The 25,758-nt window shown below is 44.5% G+C and overlaps 1 protein-coding gene across 1 annotated transcript; it reads left to right on the top strand.

Moving 5' to 3' along the window:
• The first annotated feature begins 10,967 nt into the window (after nucleotides 1-10,967).
• kcng1 (potassium voltage-gated channel, subfamily G, member 1) lies at nucleotides 10,968-25,548 on the top strand. Its single transcript, XM_041857972.2, has 3 exons — nucleotides 10,968-11,132; nucleotides 21,651-22,541; nucleotides 23,848-25,548. Exons 2-3 carry the CDS (start codon nucleotides 21,732-21,734, stop codon nucleotides 24,619-24,621), a joined length of 1,584 nt encoding a protein of 527 aa, XP_041713906.1. The 5' UTR covers nucleotides 10,968-11,132; nucleotides 21,651-21,731; the 3' UTR covers nucleotides 24,622-25,548.
• Nucleotides 25,549-25,758: the final 210 nt, after the last annotated feature.

The following is a 25,758-nucleotide window of genomic DNA, read 5'->3' as shown; positions in this document are numbered from 1 at the left end:
GTCGGGTCCAGCTCCAGTCAGCGGTTCCAGTCCAGACCCAGACGTCAGCCCCTCTCCAGGTTCGGGGTCTCCCACACCAGGGTCCAGACAGGGCTTGGTACGTCGTGGGAGGAAGGAGAGGGGAAGCAGCGCGCTGAGGTCCAGACCAGACCAGGGGCGCAACAGGGAGGTGGAGAGTAAGTGTTGGTCACGCCCGGAGCCGGATCCGCCTCCGAGGCGGAATGCCCACCCGGCCCCTACCCTGTTATGTTTATATGGCGCGGTCGGAGTCCACATCTTTGGGGGGGTACTGTCACGCCCTGACTCTAGGACTCGTATTTGTTGAGTCAGGGTGTGTATTTTCTGTGTCGTGTTGTGCTATGTTTATTGTCTATGGTTAGATCTAGTATGTATAGATCTATGTTGGCCTGTGTGGTTCCCAATCAGAGGCAGCTGTTGCTCGTTGTCTCTGATTGGGGACCATACTTAGGCAGCATTTTGGCACCTGTTAGTTGTGGGATCTTGTTCCGTGTAAGGTATGTTTGTGTGCTACCTTGGACTTCACGTTTCGTTTGTTGTTTTTGTCGGGTGTTTATTCGTTTAATAAACATGTATGCTTATCACGCTGCGCCTTGGTCCGTCTCGTCCGTAAACGATCGTGACAATATCTACAGTAAAACGAGTCCTATATTGACATAACCTGAAAGGCCGCTCAGCAAGGAAGAAGCCACTGCTCCAAAACCGCCATAAAAAAGCCAGACTACGGTTTGCAACTACACATGGGGACAAAGATCGTACTTTTTGGAGAAATGTCCTTTGGTCTGATGAAACAAAAATAGAACTGTTTGGCCATAATGACCATCGTTATGTTTGGAGGAAAAAGGGGGTTGCTTGCAAGCCGAAGAACACCATCCCAACCATGAAGCATGGGGGTGGCAGCATCATGCTGTGGGGGTGCTTTGCTGCGGGAGGGACTGGTGCACTTCACAAAATCGATGGCATCATGAGGAAGGAAAATTATGTGGATATATTGAAGCAACATCTCAAGACATCAGTCAGGAAGTTAAAGCTTGGTCGCAAATGGGTCTTCCAAATGGACAATGACCCCAAGCATACTTCCAAAGTTGTGGCAAAATGGCTTAAGGACAACAAAGTCAAGGTATTGGAGTGGCCATCACAATGCCCTGACCTCAACCCTATAGAAAATGTGTGGGCAGAACTGAAAAAGCATGTGCGAGCACGGAGGCCTACAAACCTGACTCAGTTACACCAGCTCTGTCAGGAGGAATGGGCCAAAATTCACCCAACTTCTTGTGGGAAACTTGTGGAAGGCTACCCGAAACGTTTGACCCAAGTTAAACAATTTAAAGGCAATGCTACCAAATACTAATTGAGTGTATTTAAACTTCTGACCCACTGGGAATATGATGAAATAAATAAAAGCTGAAATAAATAATTATCTCTACTATTATTCTGACATTTCACATTCTTAAAATAAAGTGGTGATCCTAACTGACCTAAAACAGGGAATTTTTACTTGGATTAAATATCAGGAATGGTGAAAAACTGAATTTAAATGTATTTGGCTAAGGTGTATGTAAACTTCCGACTTCAACTGTACATACAGTGTATGCTAAGCATTGTGTTAATTACTCTTAACTGAATTTGAACTTTATTTATTTTATATACTGTAGTCCCATTACCGAATGACAATTAGCTGTCGAAGGAAAACAAATTTAAAGAGCTAATGATGTTTCCTGTTGATAACTACCAGTAGCCACATTATTCAGTACCTTAAATTAACATTCTGTAATACGTGAGATACATTTCTAGCCACTTCTTCTTTGTGTGCGGTATTCAGTCATGATATATAAAGATATATAAACAAGAAGATAAACAAATATTCTTAAGTAGGCATTAAATATATTCACTGGATAACCAACCCAAAAAGTCACATAGTGTGAGTTGATCAGAAACACAAGACAGAGACTCTTTGGCTCTCCAAGTGAAGTATAAGCATTACCAGTATCAACATTTGTTGGTTGCCTGAGGGAGATGCAACTGTGGATTTTGGCTCCAGAATACCAATAGTATTTATCAACCAAGAGAAAGCCCACTGGGCACACCACCTAATTTCAACTTGGAAATTTGGGTCATATTTGGTTGAGACTTTGATCAATGAGATTTCAACCTTTATTCACCCACTCAAAAAGATAGCCAGAAGTTGAACGTTGAATTCCCAAAGTGTTACCACTATGCTTTCAACCATCTAAGCACAACCCAATTCCAATGGAGAAACAATGTCTGATTTTTGGTTTAGTTGTCATTTAAATGTGTTTTCACTGCACTTTCAAACATTTAAAAGCACAACAAAGATCAAATGGGAATACAATGTCAGATATTTTGTATTTATACAACAACTTAATGTGTTATCACTGTGCTTCATCTAATAGCAAATCCACGTGACCTGGATTGCAGTTGAGATTACTTTAAAAAGTACATAGTGGAAGTGATCCGCTCCTCCGCACACTCCACTGGCTTCCAGTTGAAGCTCGCATCTGCTACAAGACCATGGTGCTTGCCTACGGAGCTGTGAGGGGAACGGCACCTCCGTACCTTCAGGCTCTGCTCAGTCCCTACACCCAAACGAGGGCACTGCGTTCATCCACCTCTGGCCTGCTGGCTCCCCTACCTCTGCGGAAGCACAGTTCCCGCTCAGCCCAGTCAAAACTGTTCGCTGCTCTGGCACCCCAATGGTGGAACAAGCTCCCTCACGACGCCAGGACAGCGGAGTCACTCACCACCTTCCGGAGATATTTGAAACCCCACCTCTTTAAGGAATACCTGGGATAGGATAAAGTAATCCTTCTACCCCCCTGCTCCAGGTGGAACTCTACCTGGCAACCATCCACCCGGCGCCCTCGGGATACGAGAGCGTGTCCGCCCTCATCTCCTGTCTGTCCGGCAAGGCGCTGGAGTGGGCCAACGCCAAGTGGGGGGGAATAGACACCGCTACAGTCAACTATGCGGAGTTCACCCGCCGCTTCAGGGCAGTATTCGATCATCCACCAGAGGGTAAGGCGGCGGGTGAACGTCTATTCCACCTTCGACAGGGGAGGAGGAGCACGCAGGAGTTCGCACTGGACTTCCGGACACTGGCTGCCAACGCGGGATGGAATGAGAGGGCCCTCATCGACCACTACAGATGTAGCCTGAGGGAGGACGTGCGTCGGGAATTGGCCTGCAGGGACACCAACCTAAACTTCGATCAACTGGTGGACATGTCGATTCGCCTGGACACCCTGTTGGCTACCCGCGGACGTCCGGACTCGGGGCCGTCCATTCCATCCCCCAGCACTTCCGAGCCGACCCCGATGGAGCTCGGAGGTGCTGGTACTAGGAGAGAGACCAGGACAGAGGCCGTCCCCTGCACCAACTGTGGCCGCAGAGGACACACTGCTGGTCGATGCTGGGGAGGGTCTCCTCGGAATCAAGGCAGTAGGCCGCACACTGATGAGTCATTCCAGGTGAGTAGGCGCCCAACTCACCCAGAGCTCCCTGTTGCGCATATGTGTATTAAAGTTGTGTTTCCCGAGGTTTCTCCTCATTCCCAGCATAAGGCGCTAGTCGATTCAGGCGCAGCTGGGAATTTTATCGATCGCCATTTCACCCATAAGTTAGGGATTCCTATAGTTCCAGTGGATGTGCCCTTCCCTATCCATGCCCTAGATAGTCGCCCTTTGGGGTCTGGGTTGATTAGGGAGGTCACGGCGCCGCTCAGGATGAGAACGCAGGAGGGCCATGAGGAGATAATTCGGTTGTATTTGATTGACTCTCCTGCGTTTCCTGTGGTGTTGGGGCTTCCCTGGTTGACGTCTCATGACCCCAACATTTCATGGCAACAGAGGGCTCTCAAGGGATGGTCTGATCAGTGTGTCGGGAGGTGTGTGGGTGTTTCCGTAGGGGCCACGACGGTGGAAAGTCCGAACCAAGTTCCCACCATGCACATTCCACCTGAATATGCCGATTTGGCTCTCGCCTTCTGTAAAAAGAAGGCGACTCAATTACCACCCCATCGACAGGGGGATTGTGCGATAAACCTCCAAGTAGGCGCTGCGCTTCCACGTAGCCATGTGTATCCTCTGTCTCAGGCGGAGACGGCGGCTATGGAAACGAATTGCTGAGACAGGGATACATACGGCCGTCCACTTCCCCTGCGTCCTCGAGTTTCTTTTTTGTGAAGAAGAAAGATGGGGGTTTACGCCCGTGTATTGACTACCGTGGTCTCAATCAGATCACCATCAAATATAGCTATCCTCTCCCTCTGATTGCTAGTATGATGGAGTCATTACACGGGGCGCGATTCTTCACAAAATTGGATCTCAGGTGCGAGTACAACCTGGTGCGCATTAGGGAGGGAGATGAGTGGAAGACAGCATTCAGTACCACCTCGGGTCACTATGAGTACCTATCGTCATGCCATACGGGTTAATGAATGCTCCTTCAGTCTTCCAATCTTTTGTGGATGAGATTTTCCGGGACTTACATGGACAGGGTGTAGTGGTGTATATTGATGACATTCTAATATACTCCGCTACCCGCGCAGAGCATGTGTCCCTGGTTCGTCGGGTGCTTGGTAGACTGTTGGCGGAGAAATGTCTGTTCTTCCAGGAGTCCAAATTGACCGTGTTTCAGCCGTGCGCAATTGGCCGACTCCCTCCACGGTGAAGGAGGTGCAGTGGTTCTTGGGTTTTGCCAATTACTCCTGGAGGTTTATCCAGGGCTTTGGGCAGGTAGCAGCTCCCATTACGGTGCGTCTGCAGTGGTCGGCTGAGGCGGACAGGGCTTTTAGGCATCTGAAGGACCTGTTTACCTCGGCTCCGGTGCTGGCACATCCGGATCCCTCTTTGGCGTTCCAAGTTGAGGTGGATGCGTCCGAGGCTGGGATCGGTGCTGTACTGTCTCAGCGCTCGGGTACGCCACCTAAACTCCGCCCCTGTGCTTTCTTTTCTAAGAAGCTCAGTCCGGCGGAGCGCAATTATGATGTGGGGGACAGGGAGCTGTTAGCTGTGGTGCAAGCCCTGAAGGTGTGGAGGCATTGGCTTTTTCTCATTTTGACTGACCATCGTAACCTGGAGTACATCCGGGCGGCGAGGAGGCTGAACCCTCGCCAGGCTAGGTGGGCTATGTTTTTCACCCGATTTGTATTTACGCTGACCTATAGACCAGGGTCACAGAACGCTAAGGCAGACGCCCTGTCCCGACTATATGACACAGAGGAGAGGTCCATTGAGCCTACTCCCATACTTCCGGAGTCTTGTCTGGTGGCACCGGTGGTATGGGAGGTTGATGCGGACATCGAGCGGGCGTTACGTACCGATCCTACTCCCCCACAGTGTCCAGAGGGCCGCTCGAGGTTCGTGATCGATTAATATATTGGGCTCACATGTCACCTTCCTCTGGCCATCCTGGTATTGGACGGACAGTGCACTGCCTTAGTGGAAAGTACTGGTGGCCCACTTTGGCTAAGGACGTGAGGGTTTATGTTTCCTCCTGCTCGGTGTGCCCTCAGTGTAAGGCGCCTAGACACCTACCAGAGGGAAATTACAACCCCTACCCGTTCCACAACGACCGTGGTCTCACCTCTCGGTGGATTTCGTCACGGACCTTCCCCCCTCCCAGGGGAATACGACGAACTTGGTCGTTGTGGATCGGTGTTCAAAGGCCTGCCGTCTCATTCCTATGCCAGGTCTCCCTACAGCCCTACAAACTGCTGACGCCCTGTTTACACACGTCTTCCGGCACTACGGGGTACCTGAGGATATAGTGTCTGATCGGGGTCCCCAGTTCACCTCTAGAGTCTGGAGGGCGTTTATGGAACGTCTGAGGGTCTCGATTAGCCTTACCTCAGGATTTCACCCCGAGAGTAATGGGCAGGTGGAGAGAGTGAACCAGGATGTTGGTAGGTTTCTGAGGTCCTATTGCCAGGACCGGCAGGGGGAGTGGTCGGAATATATCCCCTGGGCAGAAATAGCCCAAAACTCACTTCGCCACTCCTCAACTAACCTTACGCCTTTTCAGTGTGTGCTGGGTTATCAGCCGGTCCTGGCACCTTGGCATCAGAGCCAGATCGAAGCCCCTGCGGTGGACGAGTGGTTTCGGCACTCGGAGGAAACCTGGAACACTGCGCATGTCCATCTACAGCGAGCGATCAGGCGGCAAAAGGCAAGCGCCGATCGCCACCGCAGTGAGGCTCCGGTGTATGCACCGGGAGATCGGGTCTGGCTCTCGACCCGAAACCTGCCCCTTCGCCTGCCCTGCCAGAAGCTGGGTCGGCAGTTTGTGGGGCCATTTAAAGTCCTGAGGAGATTGAACGAGGTATGTTATAGGTTACAACTGCCCATTAATTACCGCATTAACCCCTCGTTCCATGTGTCTCTCCTCAGGCCGGTAGTAGCTGGTCCACTCCAGGAGAGTGAGGTACGAGAGGCTCCTCCGCCCCCGCTGGACATCGAGGGGGCTCTAGCGTACTCAGTCCGTTCCATCTTGGATTCGAGGCGTCGGATGGGGGGCCTGCAGTATCTCGTGGAGTGGGAGGGGTACAGTCCGGAGGAACGGTGCTGGGTCCCTAGGAGGGACATCCTAGATCCCTCCATGTTGAGGGATTTCCACCGGAGTCATCCGACTCGCCCTGCTCCGCGTCCTCCTGGCCGTCCCCGAGGCCGGGGTCGGCGCACGGCTGGAGCCGCGCGTCAAGGGGGGGGGGTACTGTCACGGATTCAGCCGAGGCTGCTCCTCCTCCTTGCTCGGGCAGGCTTCGGCGTTCGTCGTCTCCGGAGTACTAGCTGCTGCCGATCGATGTTTCGGTGTTTGTCTTGTTTGGTCTTTATTGTTTACACCTGTTTCCCATTATGTTTTATTGTGTTCCCTTTATAACCCTCTGTTTCTCATTGTGTATTGTGCGTTATTGTTTTGGTCTTTGCGGCAGTTGCCCATGTGTGCGGGTCTTATTATTTCCTCGCTGTTTGAGGTTGCCTGTGTACTTTGTATTTTGCACTGCATCCAGTAAAGTTTCTGCCAGTAGCTCGGTGTCCTGCTCTTGACTTCGCCTACCGCATACACGTCGCTGTGACAGTGGATTATAATTAATTGACATTTTTGTAGGGTTTGTCAGATTTTTCGCAAGGAAAAATCAAGTCTGACATTTCAAAGTGGAAATTACAAACTTTAGAAGCCTTTTTAAACCTCAATCAAATACACTACAAGTTTAAAATGTCCTGCATTGCAGGAAAGTTCTCCTGCAACAGGGTGGTCAAATGAAGATTCTACATCTGTATAAAACGCTCAAATGCTTACAACACAAATATTGCACAGAAGGAATAATAAGATGAAGCATTTTCAATTTCTCTATCTCCCTTTTTTGAAGTTGAGTGCAACATCCAGTGGCGTGTATTCATGGATGCCTAGGGAAGCCAGGCTTTCCCAAGAAATGGACAAAGAATAAAATGTCTCTCTGTGTTTCATCATTTTCAGCCAATTCGCAAGAGGCTGAATGTATGTCACCGGAGAAAGCATCCGAGCGAGCGAAACAGCACCCCTCTGTCTCTGTATGTGTAGCCCATCTATCTGATGCTGTCTGGTCAAAAAGAGTATGACATTGTTGCTGCCCGTAGCATTGAATGCAAGGGAAGCCAGCGAGCATTTAGCCTCCCTTGATAATAAAAGTATAAAATAATAGCAAATCAGCGTTGAGCTAAACTGAGTGTGCTCAACTGTGAATGGTCCTGGCGCACTAAGGAAATGTGTCATGGGATGCCAGTTTGGATTTGGCTACACACCAATCACATCACATCAAAAGCGAAACGTCATTGACAGAAAAAACTTTAATGCATCTCGTTGTGTCGTTGTCCTCCGGTGGCTAGCTACAGTAGCTAGCTAAAATTGTCCCTTTCCTAAATTAGCCATGGATGGAGATAGGGATTTGGACTTGTGGTTTTACTTAATTCTCCATACTGGCCAATGATTATAACGGCGATTCTGATCCAACCATAAATTCATACATTGTGCCCCTGGCCTGAGAGGATGGGAGTTCAATATGTAGCGAGATGTATTGGGCTAATGTTAAAAAGCTGGCTCATCGTTACCCATGAAAGGAAGTTAGACTAGCGAGCAAGCATTTAGCCAGGTAGCCTAGGACAACAAAAACTAAAAGCGTGTACTGTATGACAGAGTCATAGACCATTTAGACAACATGAAAGACAGGAGGATGGCATTGGCGTTTCTACAAGTAGGGTGAGTCAACATGTTTTTTCTACTTGCATGAACACACGCATGCACGCGCGCACACACACACACACACACACACACACACACACACACACACACACACACACACACACACACACATACACACATACATCCACCCACCCACACACAGAGAGAGAAATCAGAACCATGGACAGCCATATTTAGCTTACGATGATTGGATTAAATAGTTTTTGGTATCTTTTAGACTAAGCATAGGTGATTTGATGATGTTGAAATGTTGAAGTTGAAATGGTGATGGAATAGTGGAGGCAGCTCCTGTTTTCTTTGTGACTTGCAGTAACTCTCCGTGGTTCTAAATCAACAGTTGTTTAGTAGTCTGAAAATGCTGGAAACATTAACTTGCTTAACCATTGCCAGTATGAAAAATGTATGCACTCACTAACTGTAAGTCGCTCTGGATAAGAGCATCTGCTAAATGACTAAAATGTAAAAATGTAAAAATGTAACTGTTTGTTACATGCAATGTGCTTTGTGGACTTCACCGGACAGAGGTTGCTCTCCGGTTTTGTGATGAAACAAAGGTGTGGTTGAATTTATTCTGCCACTGTGTCTTCTTATTGTCTCGGCCTTAGTCCTATACAGTGAGGGAAAAAAGTATTTGATCCCCTGCTGATTTGTATGTTTTCCCACTGACAAAGAAATGATCAGTCTATAATTTTAATGGTAGGTTTATTTGAACAGTGAGAGACAGAATAACAACAACAAAATCCAGAAAACTGCATGTCAAAAATGTTATAAATTGATTTCCATTTTAATGAGGGAAATAAGTATTTGACCCCCTCTCAATCAGAAAGATTTCTGGCTCCCTCTTAAAGGGAGTGCTCCTAATCTCAGTGTGTTACCTGTATAAAAGACACCTGTCCACAGAAGGAATCAATCAATCAGATTCCAAACTCTCCACCATGGCCAAGACCAAAGAGCTCTCCAAGGATGTCAGGGACAAGATTGTAGACCTACACAAGGCTGGGATGGGCTACAAGACCATCGCCAAGCAGCTTGGTGAGAAGGTGACAACAGTTGGTGCGATTATTCGCAAATGGAAGAAACACAAAATAACTGTCAATCTCCCTCGGCCTGGGGCTCCATGCAAGATCTCACCTCGTGGAGTTGCAATGATCATGAGAACGGTGAGGAATCAGCCCAGAACTACATGGGAGGATCTTGTCAATGATCTCAAGGCAGCTGGGACCATAGTCACCAAGAAAACAATTGGTAACACACTACGCCGTGAAGGACTGAAATCCTGCAGGGCCCGCAAGGTCCCCCTGCTCAAGAAAGCACATATACAGGCCCGTCTGAAGTTTGCCAATGAACATCTGAATGATTCAGAGGAGAACTGGGTGAAAGTGTTGTGGTCAGATGAGACCAAAATCGAGCTCTTTGCCATCAACTCAACTCGCCGTGTTTGGAGGAGGAGGAATGCTGCCTTTGACCCCAAGAACACCATCCCCACTGTCAAACATGGAGGTGCAAACATTATGCTTTGGGTGTGTTTTTCTGCTAAGGGGACAGGACAACTTCACCGCATCAAATCTTGGGTTAGAACCTCCTTCCCTCAGCCAGGGCATTGAAAATGGGTCGTGGATGGGTATTCCAGCATGACAATGACCCAAAACACACGGCCAAGGCAACAAAGGAGTGGCTCAAGAAGAAGCACATTAAGGTCCTGGAGTGGCCTAGCCAGTCTCCAGACCTTAATCCCATAGAAAATCTGTGGAGGGAGCTGAAGGTTTGAGTTGCCAAACGTCAGCCTCGAAACCTTAATGACTTGGAGAAGATCTGCAAAGAGGAGTGGGACAAAATCCCTCCTGAGATGTGTGCAAACCTGGTGGCCAACTACAAGAAACGTCTGACCTCTGTGATTGCCAACAAGGGTTTTGCCACCAAGTACTAAGTCATGTTTTGCAGATCAATTTAAAATGCAAATCAATTTATAACATTTTTGACATGCGTTTTTCTGGATTTTTTTGTTGTTATTCTGTCTCTCACTGTTCAAATAAACCTACCATTAAAATTATAGACTGATCATGTCTTTGTCAGTGGGCAAACGTACAAAATCAGCAGGGGATCAAATACTTTTTTCCCTCACTGTATATCACGGTCACAAGGCATATGAACTAACAGGTTATAGAGCAAACAACGCAATTATCACACATAGCTTATAACATGGCTTTTTTTTCTGGCTTGACTTCCCCAGTGATGTTACCCACGCACCGCTACTGGCAACATCTGCACTTTCTCAGTTCTGTTTGGAATTATTCAATTAACCAAACACCAAAGCTTAGCTTCTGTCAAGCAGAGTAGATAAAACAAATTGGAATAGGCCCAAAAAAGGAAGATGGGCCGGGACTCCGCTGTCCTAGCTTCAGGGGGAAGCTGGTTCCACCATTGGGGTGCCAGGACAGAGAAGAGCTTGGACTGGACTGAGCGGGAGCTGCCCCGCTAGTCTATGGTCAAATTAGAGTGATTATTTCTGTTTCAAAGCTGGACCCCTCCGCTACGCTCACTAGCTAGATGCTGGTTGCTATGGATTTCTGTGAAAAACTCTCAGAATAATGGCAGAATGGAACATCCCACCTGTGATGTCAGAGCTGCGAGGCTAGCTGTTGATGTAGAGAGGAAGGGAGAGCCTATAGTCTGTTGCTCATAATAATCAAATAGCCTGCTAGTACTCTACAAGCCTTGTGCCTGTGTGCAGAGAGAGCAGAGTTGGTGTTCGATGCAGAAGCAACAGCAACAGTCAGGACTTCAGGTTTTCTTGTATTTTTGATCACTTTGTATAAACTAAAACTCACAGCTGTTGGAAGAACTGATAAACAACCACAGTGAGTATTTCATCAAATTTGTTCTTTTTTACCTAATCTCAGAGGATGTTAATACAAATACTGTACAGTATATCAATCCATTTTGACAGCTTTGGTAAATGCATAGTGGTATCAACTAAGTGCTATCAGTATTCAACAAGACTTCAGCAAGTGTGTATCTGTTGATGCTGACCACCCTATCAACATTTTATGTACTGTATTTTGTTATAATTTTCAGTGTAACACATTATAAAATATTGGGTGATGTAATATTTGAATTGCTAATGTACTAATCACCCTCACAGTTGCCATGATTATGATCATACAGTTCCAAATTTAAAAATGTTCAGCAAAATGTTTCTCTTGTGAGCATGTTTTTATATTCAGCAACAGTTAGTTGGAAAAATGAGTCAACCATGCATCACATTCAGATTACAGTATTATTACGTTTTTATAATGATACTCTTGCACACATTGAGATTTTCACATGTACAGTAGCTACGTATATACTGCAAGTTTACATTTTCCCTCAGGTTTTGAATTAAATATTCATTATATCATATTCTTCCAGTGCCATAAACATTTGAGCTACTGTCCACTCTGATTGTATCCAATGGTTCCATCTGTTCATCTCCATGTCTGACCGATGACTATGATTACCATACTGTAGATCACTACATGGTAAAAGAGTGGCAGATACATTAGATACGGTACATGGTAAGTCACATGTATTTATTCTTAGAGGCTAGATTTTGTTGGAATTCTGTAGCTGTAGCATCCGAGCAACATACAGAGAAAATACTATATGTTCTAGTCTGACAGACGTTTCTTTTTTTCTTTTTTTTCCACCTTTATTTAACCAGGTAAGCCAGTAGAGAACAAGTTCTCATTTACAACTGCGACCTGGCCAAGATAAAGCAAAGCAGTGCGATAAAAACAACAACAACACAGAGTTACATATGGGATAAACAAAACGTACAGTCAAAAACACAATAGAAAATCTATATACAGTGTGTGCAAATGTAGTAAGTTATGGAGGTAAGGCAATAAATAGGCCATAGTGCAAAATAATTACAATTTAGTATTAACACTGGCGTGATAGATGTGCAGAAGATGATGTGCAAATAGAGATACTGGGGTGCAAATGAGCAAAATAACTAACAATATGGGGATGAGGTAGTTGGGTGGGCTAATTACAGATGGGCTGTGTACAGGTGCAGTGATCGGTAAGCTGCTCTGACAACTGATGCTTGAAGTTAGTGAGGGAGATAAGAGTCTCCAGCTTCAGAGATTTTTGCAGTTCGTTCCAGTCATTGGTAGCAGAGAACTGAAAGGAATGGCGGACAAAGGAGGTGTTGACTGACAGATAGGTCCCTCAACATAACAATGTTTTATCATACTCCTTGCCAACAGTTCCCCATATTTGGTTGTAAGTGTAGAGACCCGCTACACTAATGTATAGGCTGCTTTAGGCATTTCCATGCTCTACATACAGTCCCTAACATATTTCTGCTCTACACTGTAAACCCCTACACAGATTTTCTATATTTAGTTGCAACCCGCAACATGAAGGAAGCAAAACCTTGATTACATCTCTGAAAGCCACTACTGGAAATAGCCTAATGGCAAATTATGAGCAATACCAGACCTAAGAAGTGAAGCAATATGAGCTGAGTTGATTTACTGGCATTACTGTTGTTAGATCACATATGTTAGAGGGTCATTAATCAATTGTGATACTACCAATACTCTGATCATGATTTTCTGCAAATGTATTCGTGCACAGAATGCAAGTTCCTTCTTTAGACCCCTTTATGGTGTATGGTGTGTAACCCATAGATCTATTTCTCCCACTCTACAAGGTAATTCTGATTTTAATGAGATGAACTAATGACTTTCTTGTATTTACATCTATAGCAGTCATGCTCCCCCACCCCACTCTGACTGGGTCAGTCATTATAATCTGCTATTCCCAGATGTCTTTAGAAGTGGAGGACCTGAGCGACTGTCCTGACATGTTATTAGATCAGACTGCAGAGTCGCCATTTTAAAGGCATTAATTAACTTACATTCTCAATGGACCTGAGGAAAATAGTCTACAGAGCCCTTTCTGCTCTCTGGTCAGGGCTAACTGTCAACACAAATTAGGCTGGGATAGGTGGTGTGTGATTGGAGAGCAAAAAACTTCACTCTTTTCATATAACTTGAGTTGAGTGCCTTAAAACGTTGGCTAGTTCCCGCATAAAATATTCAATAGCAATTGATGTACAGTACAAATATCCCATTTAGAATGATTTATATATTTTGGGTTTGAGTAATTTGGGCAAACCAATGCTGGCTGAACAGTAAGCAGACAGAGGCTTACATAAAAAATGATGTGCATTTAAACAGCATAAGACATTTACTATCTCCTTTTCTACAATGACATGTTACAGTACAGGAGATTATAATTTACAGAGGAACCTACTGTCCATCTTTTTGAGTCACTACCCATTCTATCAAATCTATCCTATTTGCTCCCAGTACCACTGGTGAAAGTAACAGTCTTCACTCAACACCACACAAAATAACTTGTCTTTTTTAGTCACTACCATTCTATTTGCTACCACTGCAGAAAATACCAGTCTACAGTCAACTCCACACAAAACACATTTGTCTCCTGTTGTAATTGCCTAGAGCCCAGATCTGTTAATCCATCCCATCAATTAAAGTAGTTTCTCTTCTCTGTTCAGGCTGACACAAATCTAATAATGGTGTCCAGAAAGACTGGGTGTTGTTTTTTCTCAAAACGGTCCATCCCTCATCCATCTCTCTTTTATCTGTCGTTCCCTGTCCTCCCTGCCAGACCATCCCACTGAGGCCTGTAGTGGGGTCTGGTTTGGTCTAGTAGCAACACAGAGCAATCCCTGCAAACACTCTGTCCCTGCAGTGACAAGACAGACAGGACAGGCAGCTCTCTTAATGAACATCAGACATCAGACTGTCTGCCTGTGCACATCCCTACTGGGATGCTTTTATCACTGAAGAGCAGGGTTGGGGTCAAATGAACCTTAATTGAACCTGCAAACACTGCGCCGTCCAAGACAGGAAATGACAGTACTATAACAGGATACTAATATGTGGTAATGTAATCTCACAGCTGAGATCTTACATAATCATTATGCAATCTAAAGTTGTGTTCTGTTCCATCTGTTAGTTTACTTTCTAACAGAGAGTGTGATATCAAACAAATGGAGATGGAGAATAAAGAAACCATATGCATAAGAACCAAATTCATGAGAACAAGATAAGAATACTTATCTGATATAGCTAGATAGAAACTACGTTTTGTTTGACAAATGTCCTTTTACCCGCATAATTCATCTAAATTATGATGATTGAGAGCTACTGTCTATTCTCTCAAAACAAGAATTCCTTGGGCCGGAAGATACAGTAGATTGTGCACAGAATGCCCCAAGTGTTGTCCATTAGCCAGTTATGTTTCCAGTTGTGTAGCCTAATGATCACTTAAATATGACAGGGAAATCTACTCTCTATTCCAAACCAGTGCCGTAGACACTTCAGAAAGAAGAATATGGAGGTTAGGTTAGGGTGGAGGATGACCGTTTGGGTGCTACCGTAATTATTGTCAGTCACGGTGTGGTGGCGTTGAGGGGATGAGAAGGAGTGGTGAGCATAATATGGAGCAGTCGGGCAGAAAAGGAGGAATTGGCAGGGTCTTCTCAGCTTCTGTCTGGGTAGTCCTGAGGGCACGATGAAGGACAAGGACGGAACACTAAGATTAATGGAGAAAATGATCAAGTACGATAATTCCCATTAGCGGCCTGACATTTGCTGAGAGTGGGAAGAATCTACCGAAAGAAAGACAGAGCAACTGTAAGAAAGGATATCTCCATAGCTTGGCGTCGAAAGTTTCCCCACTGCACACAAAATAAACATTATTTCAACAAATTTGAAAGATTGCATGAAGGGTTTTCTTCAAAGTAAGAGCGACAGGAAAGATAAAGATGGTTTTCATTATCATTTCATAATCCAAGTATGCAAATATAAAGCACAGTATGTAAAATATACAATATACTGTATGAAACCAACTGTTGGTTATATGAAAGATGTATTCAAGTATGGTGTGGATTAAAGTAAATCACATTTGGATATTGTGGACAGCGGTGAGGGCTAGCAAGGCAATTATATCCCTTGAGATATTTCTTATTCCAATGTAGTCCATTTTTATTAAATCCACCCACTTACATCAGAAAAGGGCCCTTTTTTATATTCAGCAATTCCTGCCGGAGTTTCTGTTAGCATAGGTCTTACGATGTAAGGTTTGCTCCAGGCGTGGATTCTTGCCTGCATTAAAAACAGATTTGAAAAGAGAGAGAGAGAGAGAGAGAGAGAGAGAGAGAGAGAGAGAGAGAGAGAGAGAGAGAGAGAGAGAGAGAGACATGGCTTTAGGTCTATGTAGACACTGTTATACTGTTATGGGGTGAAGGAAATGATAGTCCTCCCAGGAGAGGAGAGCACACAAGTCATTAGAAGAACAGGGACGCAGACCAAGTCCTCCAGACAGACTCGTTTTTATCAGTTTTGGCAAAGTAAGACCCGTCTGTAGTAGAGGGTGAAAAATAGTTCTCACACCACGTAGACAGGATTATTAAATAATGACAGAGAATACAAAACGAAAGAAATATATATGATTTGCTTATTCAAATTCAACCTTGGTGTGAGTCTTCAATTTCACAGACCTTGATTCTGTATTGAATTGTAAATATTTGATTTATAAGAGATTGGCCAAATTTGGACTCAGTCTCGGTCATTTGATTTAAACTAAACATAAAAGTGTCTAGCTCAAAAATGCCTCAAGAAGAATAATTTAAGCTTCGTATAATTAGTCAACTATAATGTACTTGTTTTTACACAGACTTATCTGAAACCAAACATATTTTACTCATGACCAAACCAATGGCCTCTAAAAGCTAACAGAAACTTCAATGTTGATTTAAGGTGTGTCAGAATTGAGAAAATATCACCAAATAAGGATGACTTCTGATCAACATAATATTTGTGCCATTACGATGCGCAGTGGTCTAAGGCACTGAATCGCAGTGCTAGCTGTGCCACTAGAGATCCTGGTTCGAATCCAGTGTCTGTCGTAGCCGGCCGCGACCAGGAGACCCATGAGGCGGCGCACAATTGGCCCAGCGTCGTCCAGGGTAGGGGAGGGAATGGCCGGCAGGGATGTAGCTCAGTTGGTAGAGCATGGCGTTTGCAACGCCAGGGTTGTGGGTTCGATTCCCACGGGGGGCCAGTATGAAAAAAATATATATATAATGTATGCACTCACTAACTGTAAGTCGCTCTGGATAAGAGCGTCTGCTAAATGACTAAAATGTAATGTAAATGTAATGTAAATGTGAACGACACAACTCCAGGATCTCAGTTATAGCCTTTCTCAGACACTTGAAGTGAGTTGCTCACTACATTTCCAAAGCAGTTTGTGTCAGATTCTCAAGGCGCTGTAGGAAATCTGCTGTATTTGTGTTACATTTCGAAGCCACAGACAACTCTAAAATGTCAGTAATAGCCTTTCTCAGACCCTTGACGTTTCCTGTAGAGTCTGGTAGTGCTTTTCAAAGACAGTTTGTGTCAGTTTCTCGAAGCACAGTTGGAGATGCATGAGCACTGCAGACAGAAAGAATCACAGCCCAGGCCAGTGACTCACAAGCAATCTGGAGAGAACATGCCCTGTGGCAAAGCTGCGATGGATAGCACGGCACAGCGCCGGCACGGAGAGGCCCATCGAGAGAGGGCCAGACCTCAGGCGATCTGGTGGAGAGAGAAACATTTCTCTGGCTCTGTGTTGTTTCATCTCTTCCTCAGAGATTTCTGGGAGATACAGCTCTCCCTCAAGGAGGTGTTTAAAGGCACAGTAGAGTTCTAAAACACAACTACTTCACGGGTGCTCCTGTGACTGGAAACAGGCCAAAGGACCACCTGTTACTACTGGCCCCAGAGAGAAAACAAATAGTGCCTGGGCGATTGAAGGGTTTTATCTATCCTGTCTTTGCCATCCATGTATTTGGGCAAAGAAGAGGACAGGAATTTAAGATAATTTATTTGAGAATTGTATTTTTGGAGTATGAAGAACACATAATTGTTCTTTAATTTAGAGTGGAATGTTCTTTTTACTGTCTTTAGGCAAAGAAGAAGAGAGGATTTTAATAGTCTCACAATACATTTTATTACAGATTGGTATCGATCAGTATAATTACCTTGGAGCGTCAATAAATTAGTCAATTTAATGGACATTTCTTTTTACTGGATATTTAGGATTTTAGAAGCAGATACGACACAGTTTGTTGAAACTAAAATTATCTATTTGCCACACCACTTACTGGTGATATGTTGAGTATTCCATCAAGATACAGAATGCTGTTGAGAATCACTGCAGTGTCATTGGCCATCACAAAAGTGGCCTGTGTACAGTAGTTTATTCAAGCGGTTGAGTAGAAGTTGCTGTTCATTGTGACCGAAATGTCTCTCCTCACCCCATCTCATACATATCCATACACTTTACATTTACATTTTAGTCATCTATCAGACACTCTTATCCAGAGCAATTAATCAAGACTCTCATCCTTGCTGAACTCCACTGGCTACCGGTCAACTGTAGGATTGTATTTAAAATCATCCTCCTAGTGTTTTATAGCCTCAAATGTATTGAGTCCCACCTACATCAGCGACCTCATTTCTATCAATGAGCCACCTCGCACTCTCGGCTCCAGCAACTCCCTACTGCTTAAATTCCCCAAGACACGTCTCCGTACTATGGGGGACCGAGCCTTCTGCTCCCTTGCCCTTCGCCTATGGAATGCTCTCCCTGACCATCTGAGAGCTGCTCCATTAATCAGAACTTTTAAAACTGGCCTTAAAACACATTTCTACAGACTGTCATTCCTATAATCCTAATTTGGAAAGTCCTTTTAGGACTTATTATTGCTACTTCCTGCCTTGATTCAAAATGTACTGTGTTTATTGTCAGGAAGAGTGGGGTGTGCCCTACTACACAAGCGGCAATGAGTAAACACACAACAAAAGAGTTAAAGTTTTAGATGCTTTTACTTTAGCTTTTAGTCTAACAGCTTTTACTTGCTAAGCTTTTTAGTGTCTCTTGAGTTTTAGTCCACAAAGCCATTAAGGCAAGAGGGTGGTTAAAGATGGCGGCCACCTATATCTCGTCGGCTGCGGTGTGGCTTCACTGGCAGAGTGTGTAATTCTCCTTCTGAGGAGTCTTTAGTAGAAGCGCGAAACCTAGTGTAAATGGGAGAGTAGGCGCGCTGTGGCTGTGTCTTCCTAACTGCTCCATTTGAGCGAGGTCCAGCTCTTGTGCCAGTCATTTGATTAGGGAATGCCTTGCAGGTGTGCTGATTAGTAATCCTGCACAGGTGTGTTGGGTGAGAAGAGCTGTGGCGTGTCTTCGGCTGGCCTGGGGCCAAAGGGAGTGCAGCTTTCCACAGGCTGAACTGAGTGCCGTTGTCCACTTTGCTGCAACCAGTGCCACTGTCCATGGTGCTGAAGTGAGCACACCTGTCTCCTGTGCTGAGGTGGGTGGGTGGCTCTGTTCATGGTGCTGAACTGGGCGCCCTTCAGCCACACCTATGCCCATGTCTCTCACGGTGCCACATTTACTGTATATTGTATTTTATTGTAATTATTTATATTTTTGCCTATGTAGAGCTTTGAGATAACACTGTAATGAAAAGCGCTATACAAATTAAATGTATTATTATTAGTATTATTAAGATACTCTTTTCCTTCTATTTAAGATGGGGCACCCTGTTCTTTAGAAACAACCAGTGGCAAACCAAACACAGATTTCTCCCATGGGAAACCAAGCAGGCTAAATGAGAGGAATAGGTGAATGTTAATGTACCATATAATATTTGCCTTCACTTGGGGTGGTTCACTCTGTGACAGGTGGGAAACAGAGAGAAGGCCAACTGTAATCATTGGTCCAAGGCACTGACCGTGCAAACAACTAATAACCATCCACTGACCGTGACGAACTCCGATCCCTCAATTTGTATAATTTTTGTCATGTGTTTTTTATTTACAGCTAAAATGTGTGTTGTATTGTGTGATTGGTAGTCATTTCACACACAACAAGATGGAAATTGGAGTGTTACAAAAGGCAATTCTTTGTAGTTGTAGCTGTATAACTAAGAGGTGATTATATTGTAAAATGTGTTCAGTACCACATGCACTCAATCCATCCCTAAATGCTCTAGCTACAATATAATCTGAAAAAATTAAAGCAGCATTGGAAAAACTACACTGCAACTGTAACACAATGGATAGCAGATGTTTTCTGACAGAAAATGGTTTGGTTATGTTTATATCAATTCATCTAGATGAGTAATCATGTTCAAATATGTGTAAATGGCATCTTTATGTAACAGGGACCAACGGTGTGGGTGTAGTGTTGCACCATTAGATGATAATGATCAGTCTGTTGTGACTAAACTGGGTAATGGGTTTGGGGTTGCCTCTGCTAAGCTGCCTTGAAGGTATAGGGGTCAGTCATATGACATACCAGCAGGAGGACGTCAAGAACAACTTAATATGCCCAATGTTGTTGAACCAGGAATGTGGCAGGAATGTTCATATTGGGAAGAGCCAATACTGGCAGTCTTGGCAGATTAGAAATAAATTTTTGTAAGCAGGAAGTCACCCCGCTCTTTATGATGATGTCATATTGCTGAGTCTAGGCCTACCTGCCTATGTGTCTGTATCTGTGTGTGTGTGAGTGTGTGTGTATGTCTGTGTGTACTGTGTATGCAGTGTCGTTATGCAGTGCTCCTGAAATAGAAGCAGTTTGCTATAAGATCTTGATTCCCATCTACTGTAAATAGAACTACATCACCTTTGGCTATGAATGAGTCTTGCCAAGTTCTCACCAGTGTTTTCATTCCAAGTACATTTATCATCTCACCCCAGTGTTTATCATAGTTACATGACTCCTCTACATGATACATCATTGCCCTATGGCTGAATAGAACCAATAGCATGTGTGACATCCACTACAATGACATCCACTACACAACCAGACCCCAGGATAATTTCAGCTCTCGTCAATCGAGCATCAACATCACAGTGAAATCATATGTTGCCTAAAATCCTGAGTCAGAATTATTTATGAACCCAAGGCATTTTATATATCCATTAGACAGAGCTTTTAAGTGCATTACAGGGGAAATCAACCACAATCAGCAACTGTTTCAAGCATCTAAAAATCAACCAATAAATGTCATAGGGTTTATTTTGTTGAGGCTTTTGCTAATTAGTGACATATGAGAAAAGACAGTAAATCAATGATTTATTAATGTTTTTTGTTTTTCATATCACCTGGCACATGTTGACTCCACATCTGTTATGTGTTAACTGTACATTATGGTCACATAGTAATCCTTTAAATTGAAATTGTTTTTATCCTGTTTAAAAGTCAAAGGATTTAGGCCTACTACATCTGTGAAATTAACAGACCACTTATTTGAATGAACTTATAAGTGAAATTGCATGATACATAAAGTCAATAAAAACCCTAACTAGCAACAAAGATGCTTTGCCTCTTCCTCTCTGCTAGCAAGTACATTCCCCTCTATGAACAGTCAATAGAAAACTAGCTAGCTAGCTACCATTATTACATTAACCAACATTATCTTTATTCTTAATCAAGCTATTGTGAATGACTGACTGACATCAAAAATAATTGTGGGTAGTCATTAAACAAATCTGCCAAGAGTACCAATGCTACTAAAAACAAGTTAGCACAGTTAATAAAGTTACTAAAGAGAAATGTCCACCAAGTTGTGTGGACATAGGATGAGCAGCTAGCTAGCTATCTTCCCAGCTAATTTTTTTTTTCTACCAGCCAGCAAAGTCAAAGCAGACAGTATTTTGTAGCTAACTACAAAGCTACACTACCAAAGTTATTGTCGGTAATTCCGTTAAATGAAAAGATGTAACGTTAGGAAAAAGTCACTCACCAAAAGTGTGAACTCTGGAGTCACCTGTGTTTTTCAGACAGAGGTTGAGTTTGACTTCGACTCGAGTGCTTTTACTTCAGAAAAATTGTGCAATATTTTTGATGGGGGCGGGGTGGAGGAGGACTTGGAGGTTGATGTGTATGACATCCTACATTTTAAAACATCATTTCAAGCATTATTTTAAAATACGTAAGAGGCTCAATATGTCTAATATGTTCAGTTGGTGGCTTTAACGCTCAATAAAAGGGCCAGGAATCTTTTGACATTCCAAAGAACCATATTTTCAACAACAAGAACCTTCCTCAAAGAACTCAAAGATTCTTAATCGGGAAAGAGTTCAACCTGGTCCTGGAACCCTGCAAGCCAACAAAGAACAATCTACGAACGTTCCTTTGTAGTACATGTAGGCCTACCCAGTACCTGTACCCTTTGCATATGAGATTATGAGATAATGATACATAGAATTTTGTGTTTTTCCTTTCCTCTACTTCTAAAGGTAAACGTGTGCCAGTGAGAGGTCGACCACAGGGATGTGACCAGCGATGGAGGTAGAGGGGTTGTTCCTGTACAGGTAAAGATGACTCTGCTGGCAGGAGATGGCTCAGACTACGACTACAGCGCTCTGAGCTGTGCCTCCGATGCCTCCCTCCTCCTCCCTCAACCCCCGCCCCTGTCAGAGCAGGAGGCCCTCAAGGGGGCTTTCTACAAACGGGCCCAGTTCCTTCCTGAGGACTCGGACCACCTCCTCACCGACACCACTTCGCCCTCCGCTACCCATAAACTTCACGCCATCATCAACGTGGGCGGGCTGCGTTATCAACTACCCTGGACCACCTTGGAGGACTTCCCCCTGTCCCGACTGGGCCAGCTGCGCCTCTGCAGCAGCTTCGACGAGATCATGCGCGTCTGCGATGATTACGATGTTGCTCGAAACGAGTTCTTCTTTGACCGTTCGCCCTGTGCCTTCCGCACCATCCTGACCTTCCTGCGGGCTGGGAAGCTGCGGTCCCTCAGGGAGATGTGTGCCCTCTCCTTCAGGGAGGAGCTGCTCTACTGGGGGGTCCCTGAAGAGAACCTGGAGTGGTGCTGCCGTCGCCGCCTCATCCAGCGGGTGGATGAGTGTGACGAGTTGGAGCGGGCCGCCCAGGAGGACGAGGAGGAGGAGCTGATGATGGACACGGACAGCAGGCACCGTAGGGGTTCCACCGCCCTGGCTACGGAGACCCGGATGGGACATTGTATGAACAAGCTGAGGGACATGGTGGAGAGGCCCCACTCTGGCCTGCCAGGGAAGATCTTTGCCTGTCTGTCGGTGCTGTTTGTCACCATCACGGCTGTCAACCTGTCCATCAGTACCTTGCCGGCCATGAGAGAGGAGGAGGAGCAAGTAGGTGGACATTGTGAGGACTAGGAGGCCTCAGTGCAGCACAACAGGTCATACACTCCGTACACTTCCCAGACCCTTGATAACAAAACCTGCACTTTGAAATTGTAAATAATCTTTCTTGAATATCAGAGCTGTAATGTAAAGCCCAAAGAGCATTTGTAAAGTTAAAGTAATAATGGATTACATGCATGGGCTATAATTTGCAAAGAAAACACATCTGAAACATGTGGAAAAGTATTGTTCTAATTTAATATACATGCTCAATTTCATGGCTGACTTCAATCACTGCAGTAATTCACTTTTTCTGGCCTTGGTAGCCAGAAAACATTTGAGTGACACACACACACACCACTGCACTTATCTGGTTTCATTGTGAATTCTAGGAGAGTACTTCCAGGTGGAGCAAAATCAATTAATTTGTTTTTAGCCACAGTTATCTGGCTGTAACCATCATGGAACATATTTTTTAACCCAGAAGGTAATTCATTACCCCAGAGGTGATGGACTTTAGATGGTGCTCCAAAGGCTGGTACCTGAGCAGTGCATTCCAAATTTGCATCCCTGATAGATTCTATTGTTAGACAGTTAGAATCAATTGAAGAGGAGTATTTTGCTTTCTAAACAGTGTTCTGTCTGAGAACAAGCTTATTGTACATTCTGTGTAGACATGATACACTGGTATAAGTAATTTCCTACTCTGTGGGAGTGTTTCATAATAATCCTGCATGCTTTCTTTTGAAATAGAATCAACTCAAAAGCCACTTTATATCATACCGTATGTGCTTTGAATCGGTTAAACAATTTAATATCTACAATTGAAAAACCATTTCTAAAAAACAACCTTCCAAATAATACATAACCTTCGGGCTTGGAGAGCATTATTTCGTGTTAACTAAATTCAAGAATTTGTTTGTGTTTTTGTTTCAGTACATAGTTTTTAAAAATATTTTATGTAGCTGAATAAAGCAACACGTACAATCACAACACATCACTCAGAACCGTCTGAGCAGAGAACAGAGAACATAAAAAATATTGGGAACAAGCTGTGAATAGAAAATATTTGGGCTGTTATAAATGGAGTCTGTGTTTAATACCCTGCAGTCGACAGTTTGACATTTGAGGAATAGAATTTGGGATACCACAATAACATAACTTAGATTTTAGGCAGCACCATAGCTCCCTCTAGTGTCAAACTACTCTTGCAACCACAAAAAGTCAAGAACAAGTTCAGAACATAAGCCTATACACCATGTATATGCTAGATGTTTATATACAGGTGCTAACCAGTATCTCTTGTGTCTTTTAGGGCAAGTGTTCCCAGATGTGCTACAACATCTTCATTGTGGAGACAGTGTGTGTGGGCTGGTTCTCCCTAGAGTTCACCCTGCGCTTCATCCAGGACAGAGACAAACTAGCCTTCCTGAGACGCCCTCTGAACCTCATAGACGTGGTGGCAATCCTGCCATACTACATCACCCTGGTAGTGGACAGCTACCAGGGGGAGAAGAAGCTGGGCTCGGGCAGCAGTTACCTAGATAAGGTGGGTCTGGTGCTCCGGATCCTCCGCGCCCTGAGGATCCTATATGTGATGCGGCTGGCCCGCCACTCCTTGGGCCTGCAGACTCTGGGGCTGACAGCGCGGCGCTGCACACGGGAGTTTGGGTTGCTCCTCCTCTTCCTCTGTGTGGCCATTGCCCTCTTCTCCCCGCTGCTCTACCTCATCGAGAACGAGATGGCCGCCACCCACGAGTTCAGCAGTATCCCCGCCACCTACTGGTGGGCTGTCATTACCATGACAACGGTGGGCTACGGGGACATGGTTCCGAGGAGCATCCCGGGTCAGGTGGTGGCGCTAAGCAGTATCCTGAGCGGGATTCTTCTCATGGCATTCCCAGTCACCTCCATCTTTCATACATTCTCCCGGTCGTACGTGGAACTGAAGCAGGAGCAGCAGAGGCTACTGCAAAGACGAACACACTTCCTTTTACGCAGGAGGATGGGTGGGCTGGGAAGTAACATGTCACTGGAGAGTGACTACCCCAACTGTGGCTCCTCTGAGACCAGGGACCAGGACGACTGAGGAGGAGGAGGAGGAGGGGGAGGGAGAATTAAAGGAAACAAAGCACAAAGAGAATAAAACAAAAGAGGGGTTAGGACTTGGCAACTTCATCTGTGAACAGGGACCCAAATGACTAAGGATGATGAGAGAAAAAAAATCAAGGACACAAAGCATAGAGGTTAAGAGGACCTGGCAATGCTCTGCTAAAAATGTTTTTGTTTATTATTTTTCTCTGGACGATGTCATCTCTGTCTGGCATTATGATGTAATAGAGGCCGGAAATGTTCCCAGAAACCAGAAGATCTGCACAATAACAGAAAGAAGATTATAATGAATCATATTAGATCATTGACATTTTGCTGTATAACAGAACATGATATTCCATAAATGCATATATCAAAAATAACATACAGTATAAGCTATATGTAATATGTGATCGATTTCTTATTCATTTTTGTGCCTCAATTGTGAAGAGTGAGTCCAGTCCATAACCATATTTCTTAAGAGTTAGAGGTGTATTGGTGCTCAGCACTGTTTGGGGTTGTATATGCAATTTTTTGTATGAAACATTGAAGAAACATGTATATGTCCATAGTTATTGTGTGCTCTGTCTCTTACAAATGTATTTCTAAATAATGCTGTTGGTTGTTAAGTATTTATAACTTACACTCTCTTTAAAGTTTAACTGAACTGAAGCTGATCTGCCTCGTGATTGCATGGACATATTTGTAATTTCACTGACTTTGTTGCTATTTCCCAACCAATTATACGTTTATTGGGTCCTTCTAATCACCCCAAACAACCCAAAACAACCCAAAAGTACCAACAAGTACCCAAAAGTACCCAATAGTACCCAAAAGAACCCAGAAGTACCCAAAAGAATCCCAAACAACCCCAAACAGGTACCCAAAAGAACCCCAAACAGCAGTGGAGGCTGGTGGGAGGAGCTATAGGTGGACGGCCTCATTGTAATAGCTGGAATGGAATTAATGGAACGGAGTCAAATTTGGTTTCTATATGTTTGATGTGTTTGATACCGTTCCATTAATGCCATTCCAGACATTACAATGAACCCGTCCTCCTATAGCTCCTCCCACCAGCCTCCTCTGCCAAACAGGTATCAACAACCTAAAACAACCCCAAACAGGTACTCAAATG

The sequence above is a fragment of the Coregonus clupeaformis genome, chromosome 30 (assembly GCF_020615455.1).
Source record: "Coregonus clupeaformis isolate EN_2021a chromosome 30, ASM2061545v1, whole genome shotgun sequence".
In the NCBI taxonomy this organism is placed as follows: Eukaryota; Metazoa; Chordata; class Actinopteri; order Salmoniformes; family Salmonidae; genus Coregonus; species Coregonus clupeaformis.
Note: the sequence above shows the minus strand (reverse complement) of the source record. Positions and strands in the feature narration are given on the sequence as shown.

Excerpts from the sequence above, each read along its gene's own strand:
- kcng1 (XM_041857972.2), top strand. The coding sequence starts at position 21,732 with ATGACTCTGCTGGCAGGAGATGGCTCAGACTACGACTACAGCGCTCTG. Across the intron at positions 22,542-23,847 it reads TGAGAGAGGAGGAGGAGCAA|GGCAAGTGTTCCCAGATGTG; the intron begins GTAGGTGGACAT and ends TGTGTCTTTTAG.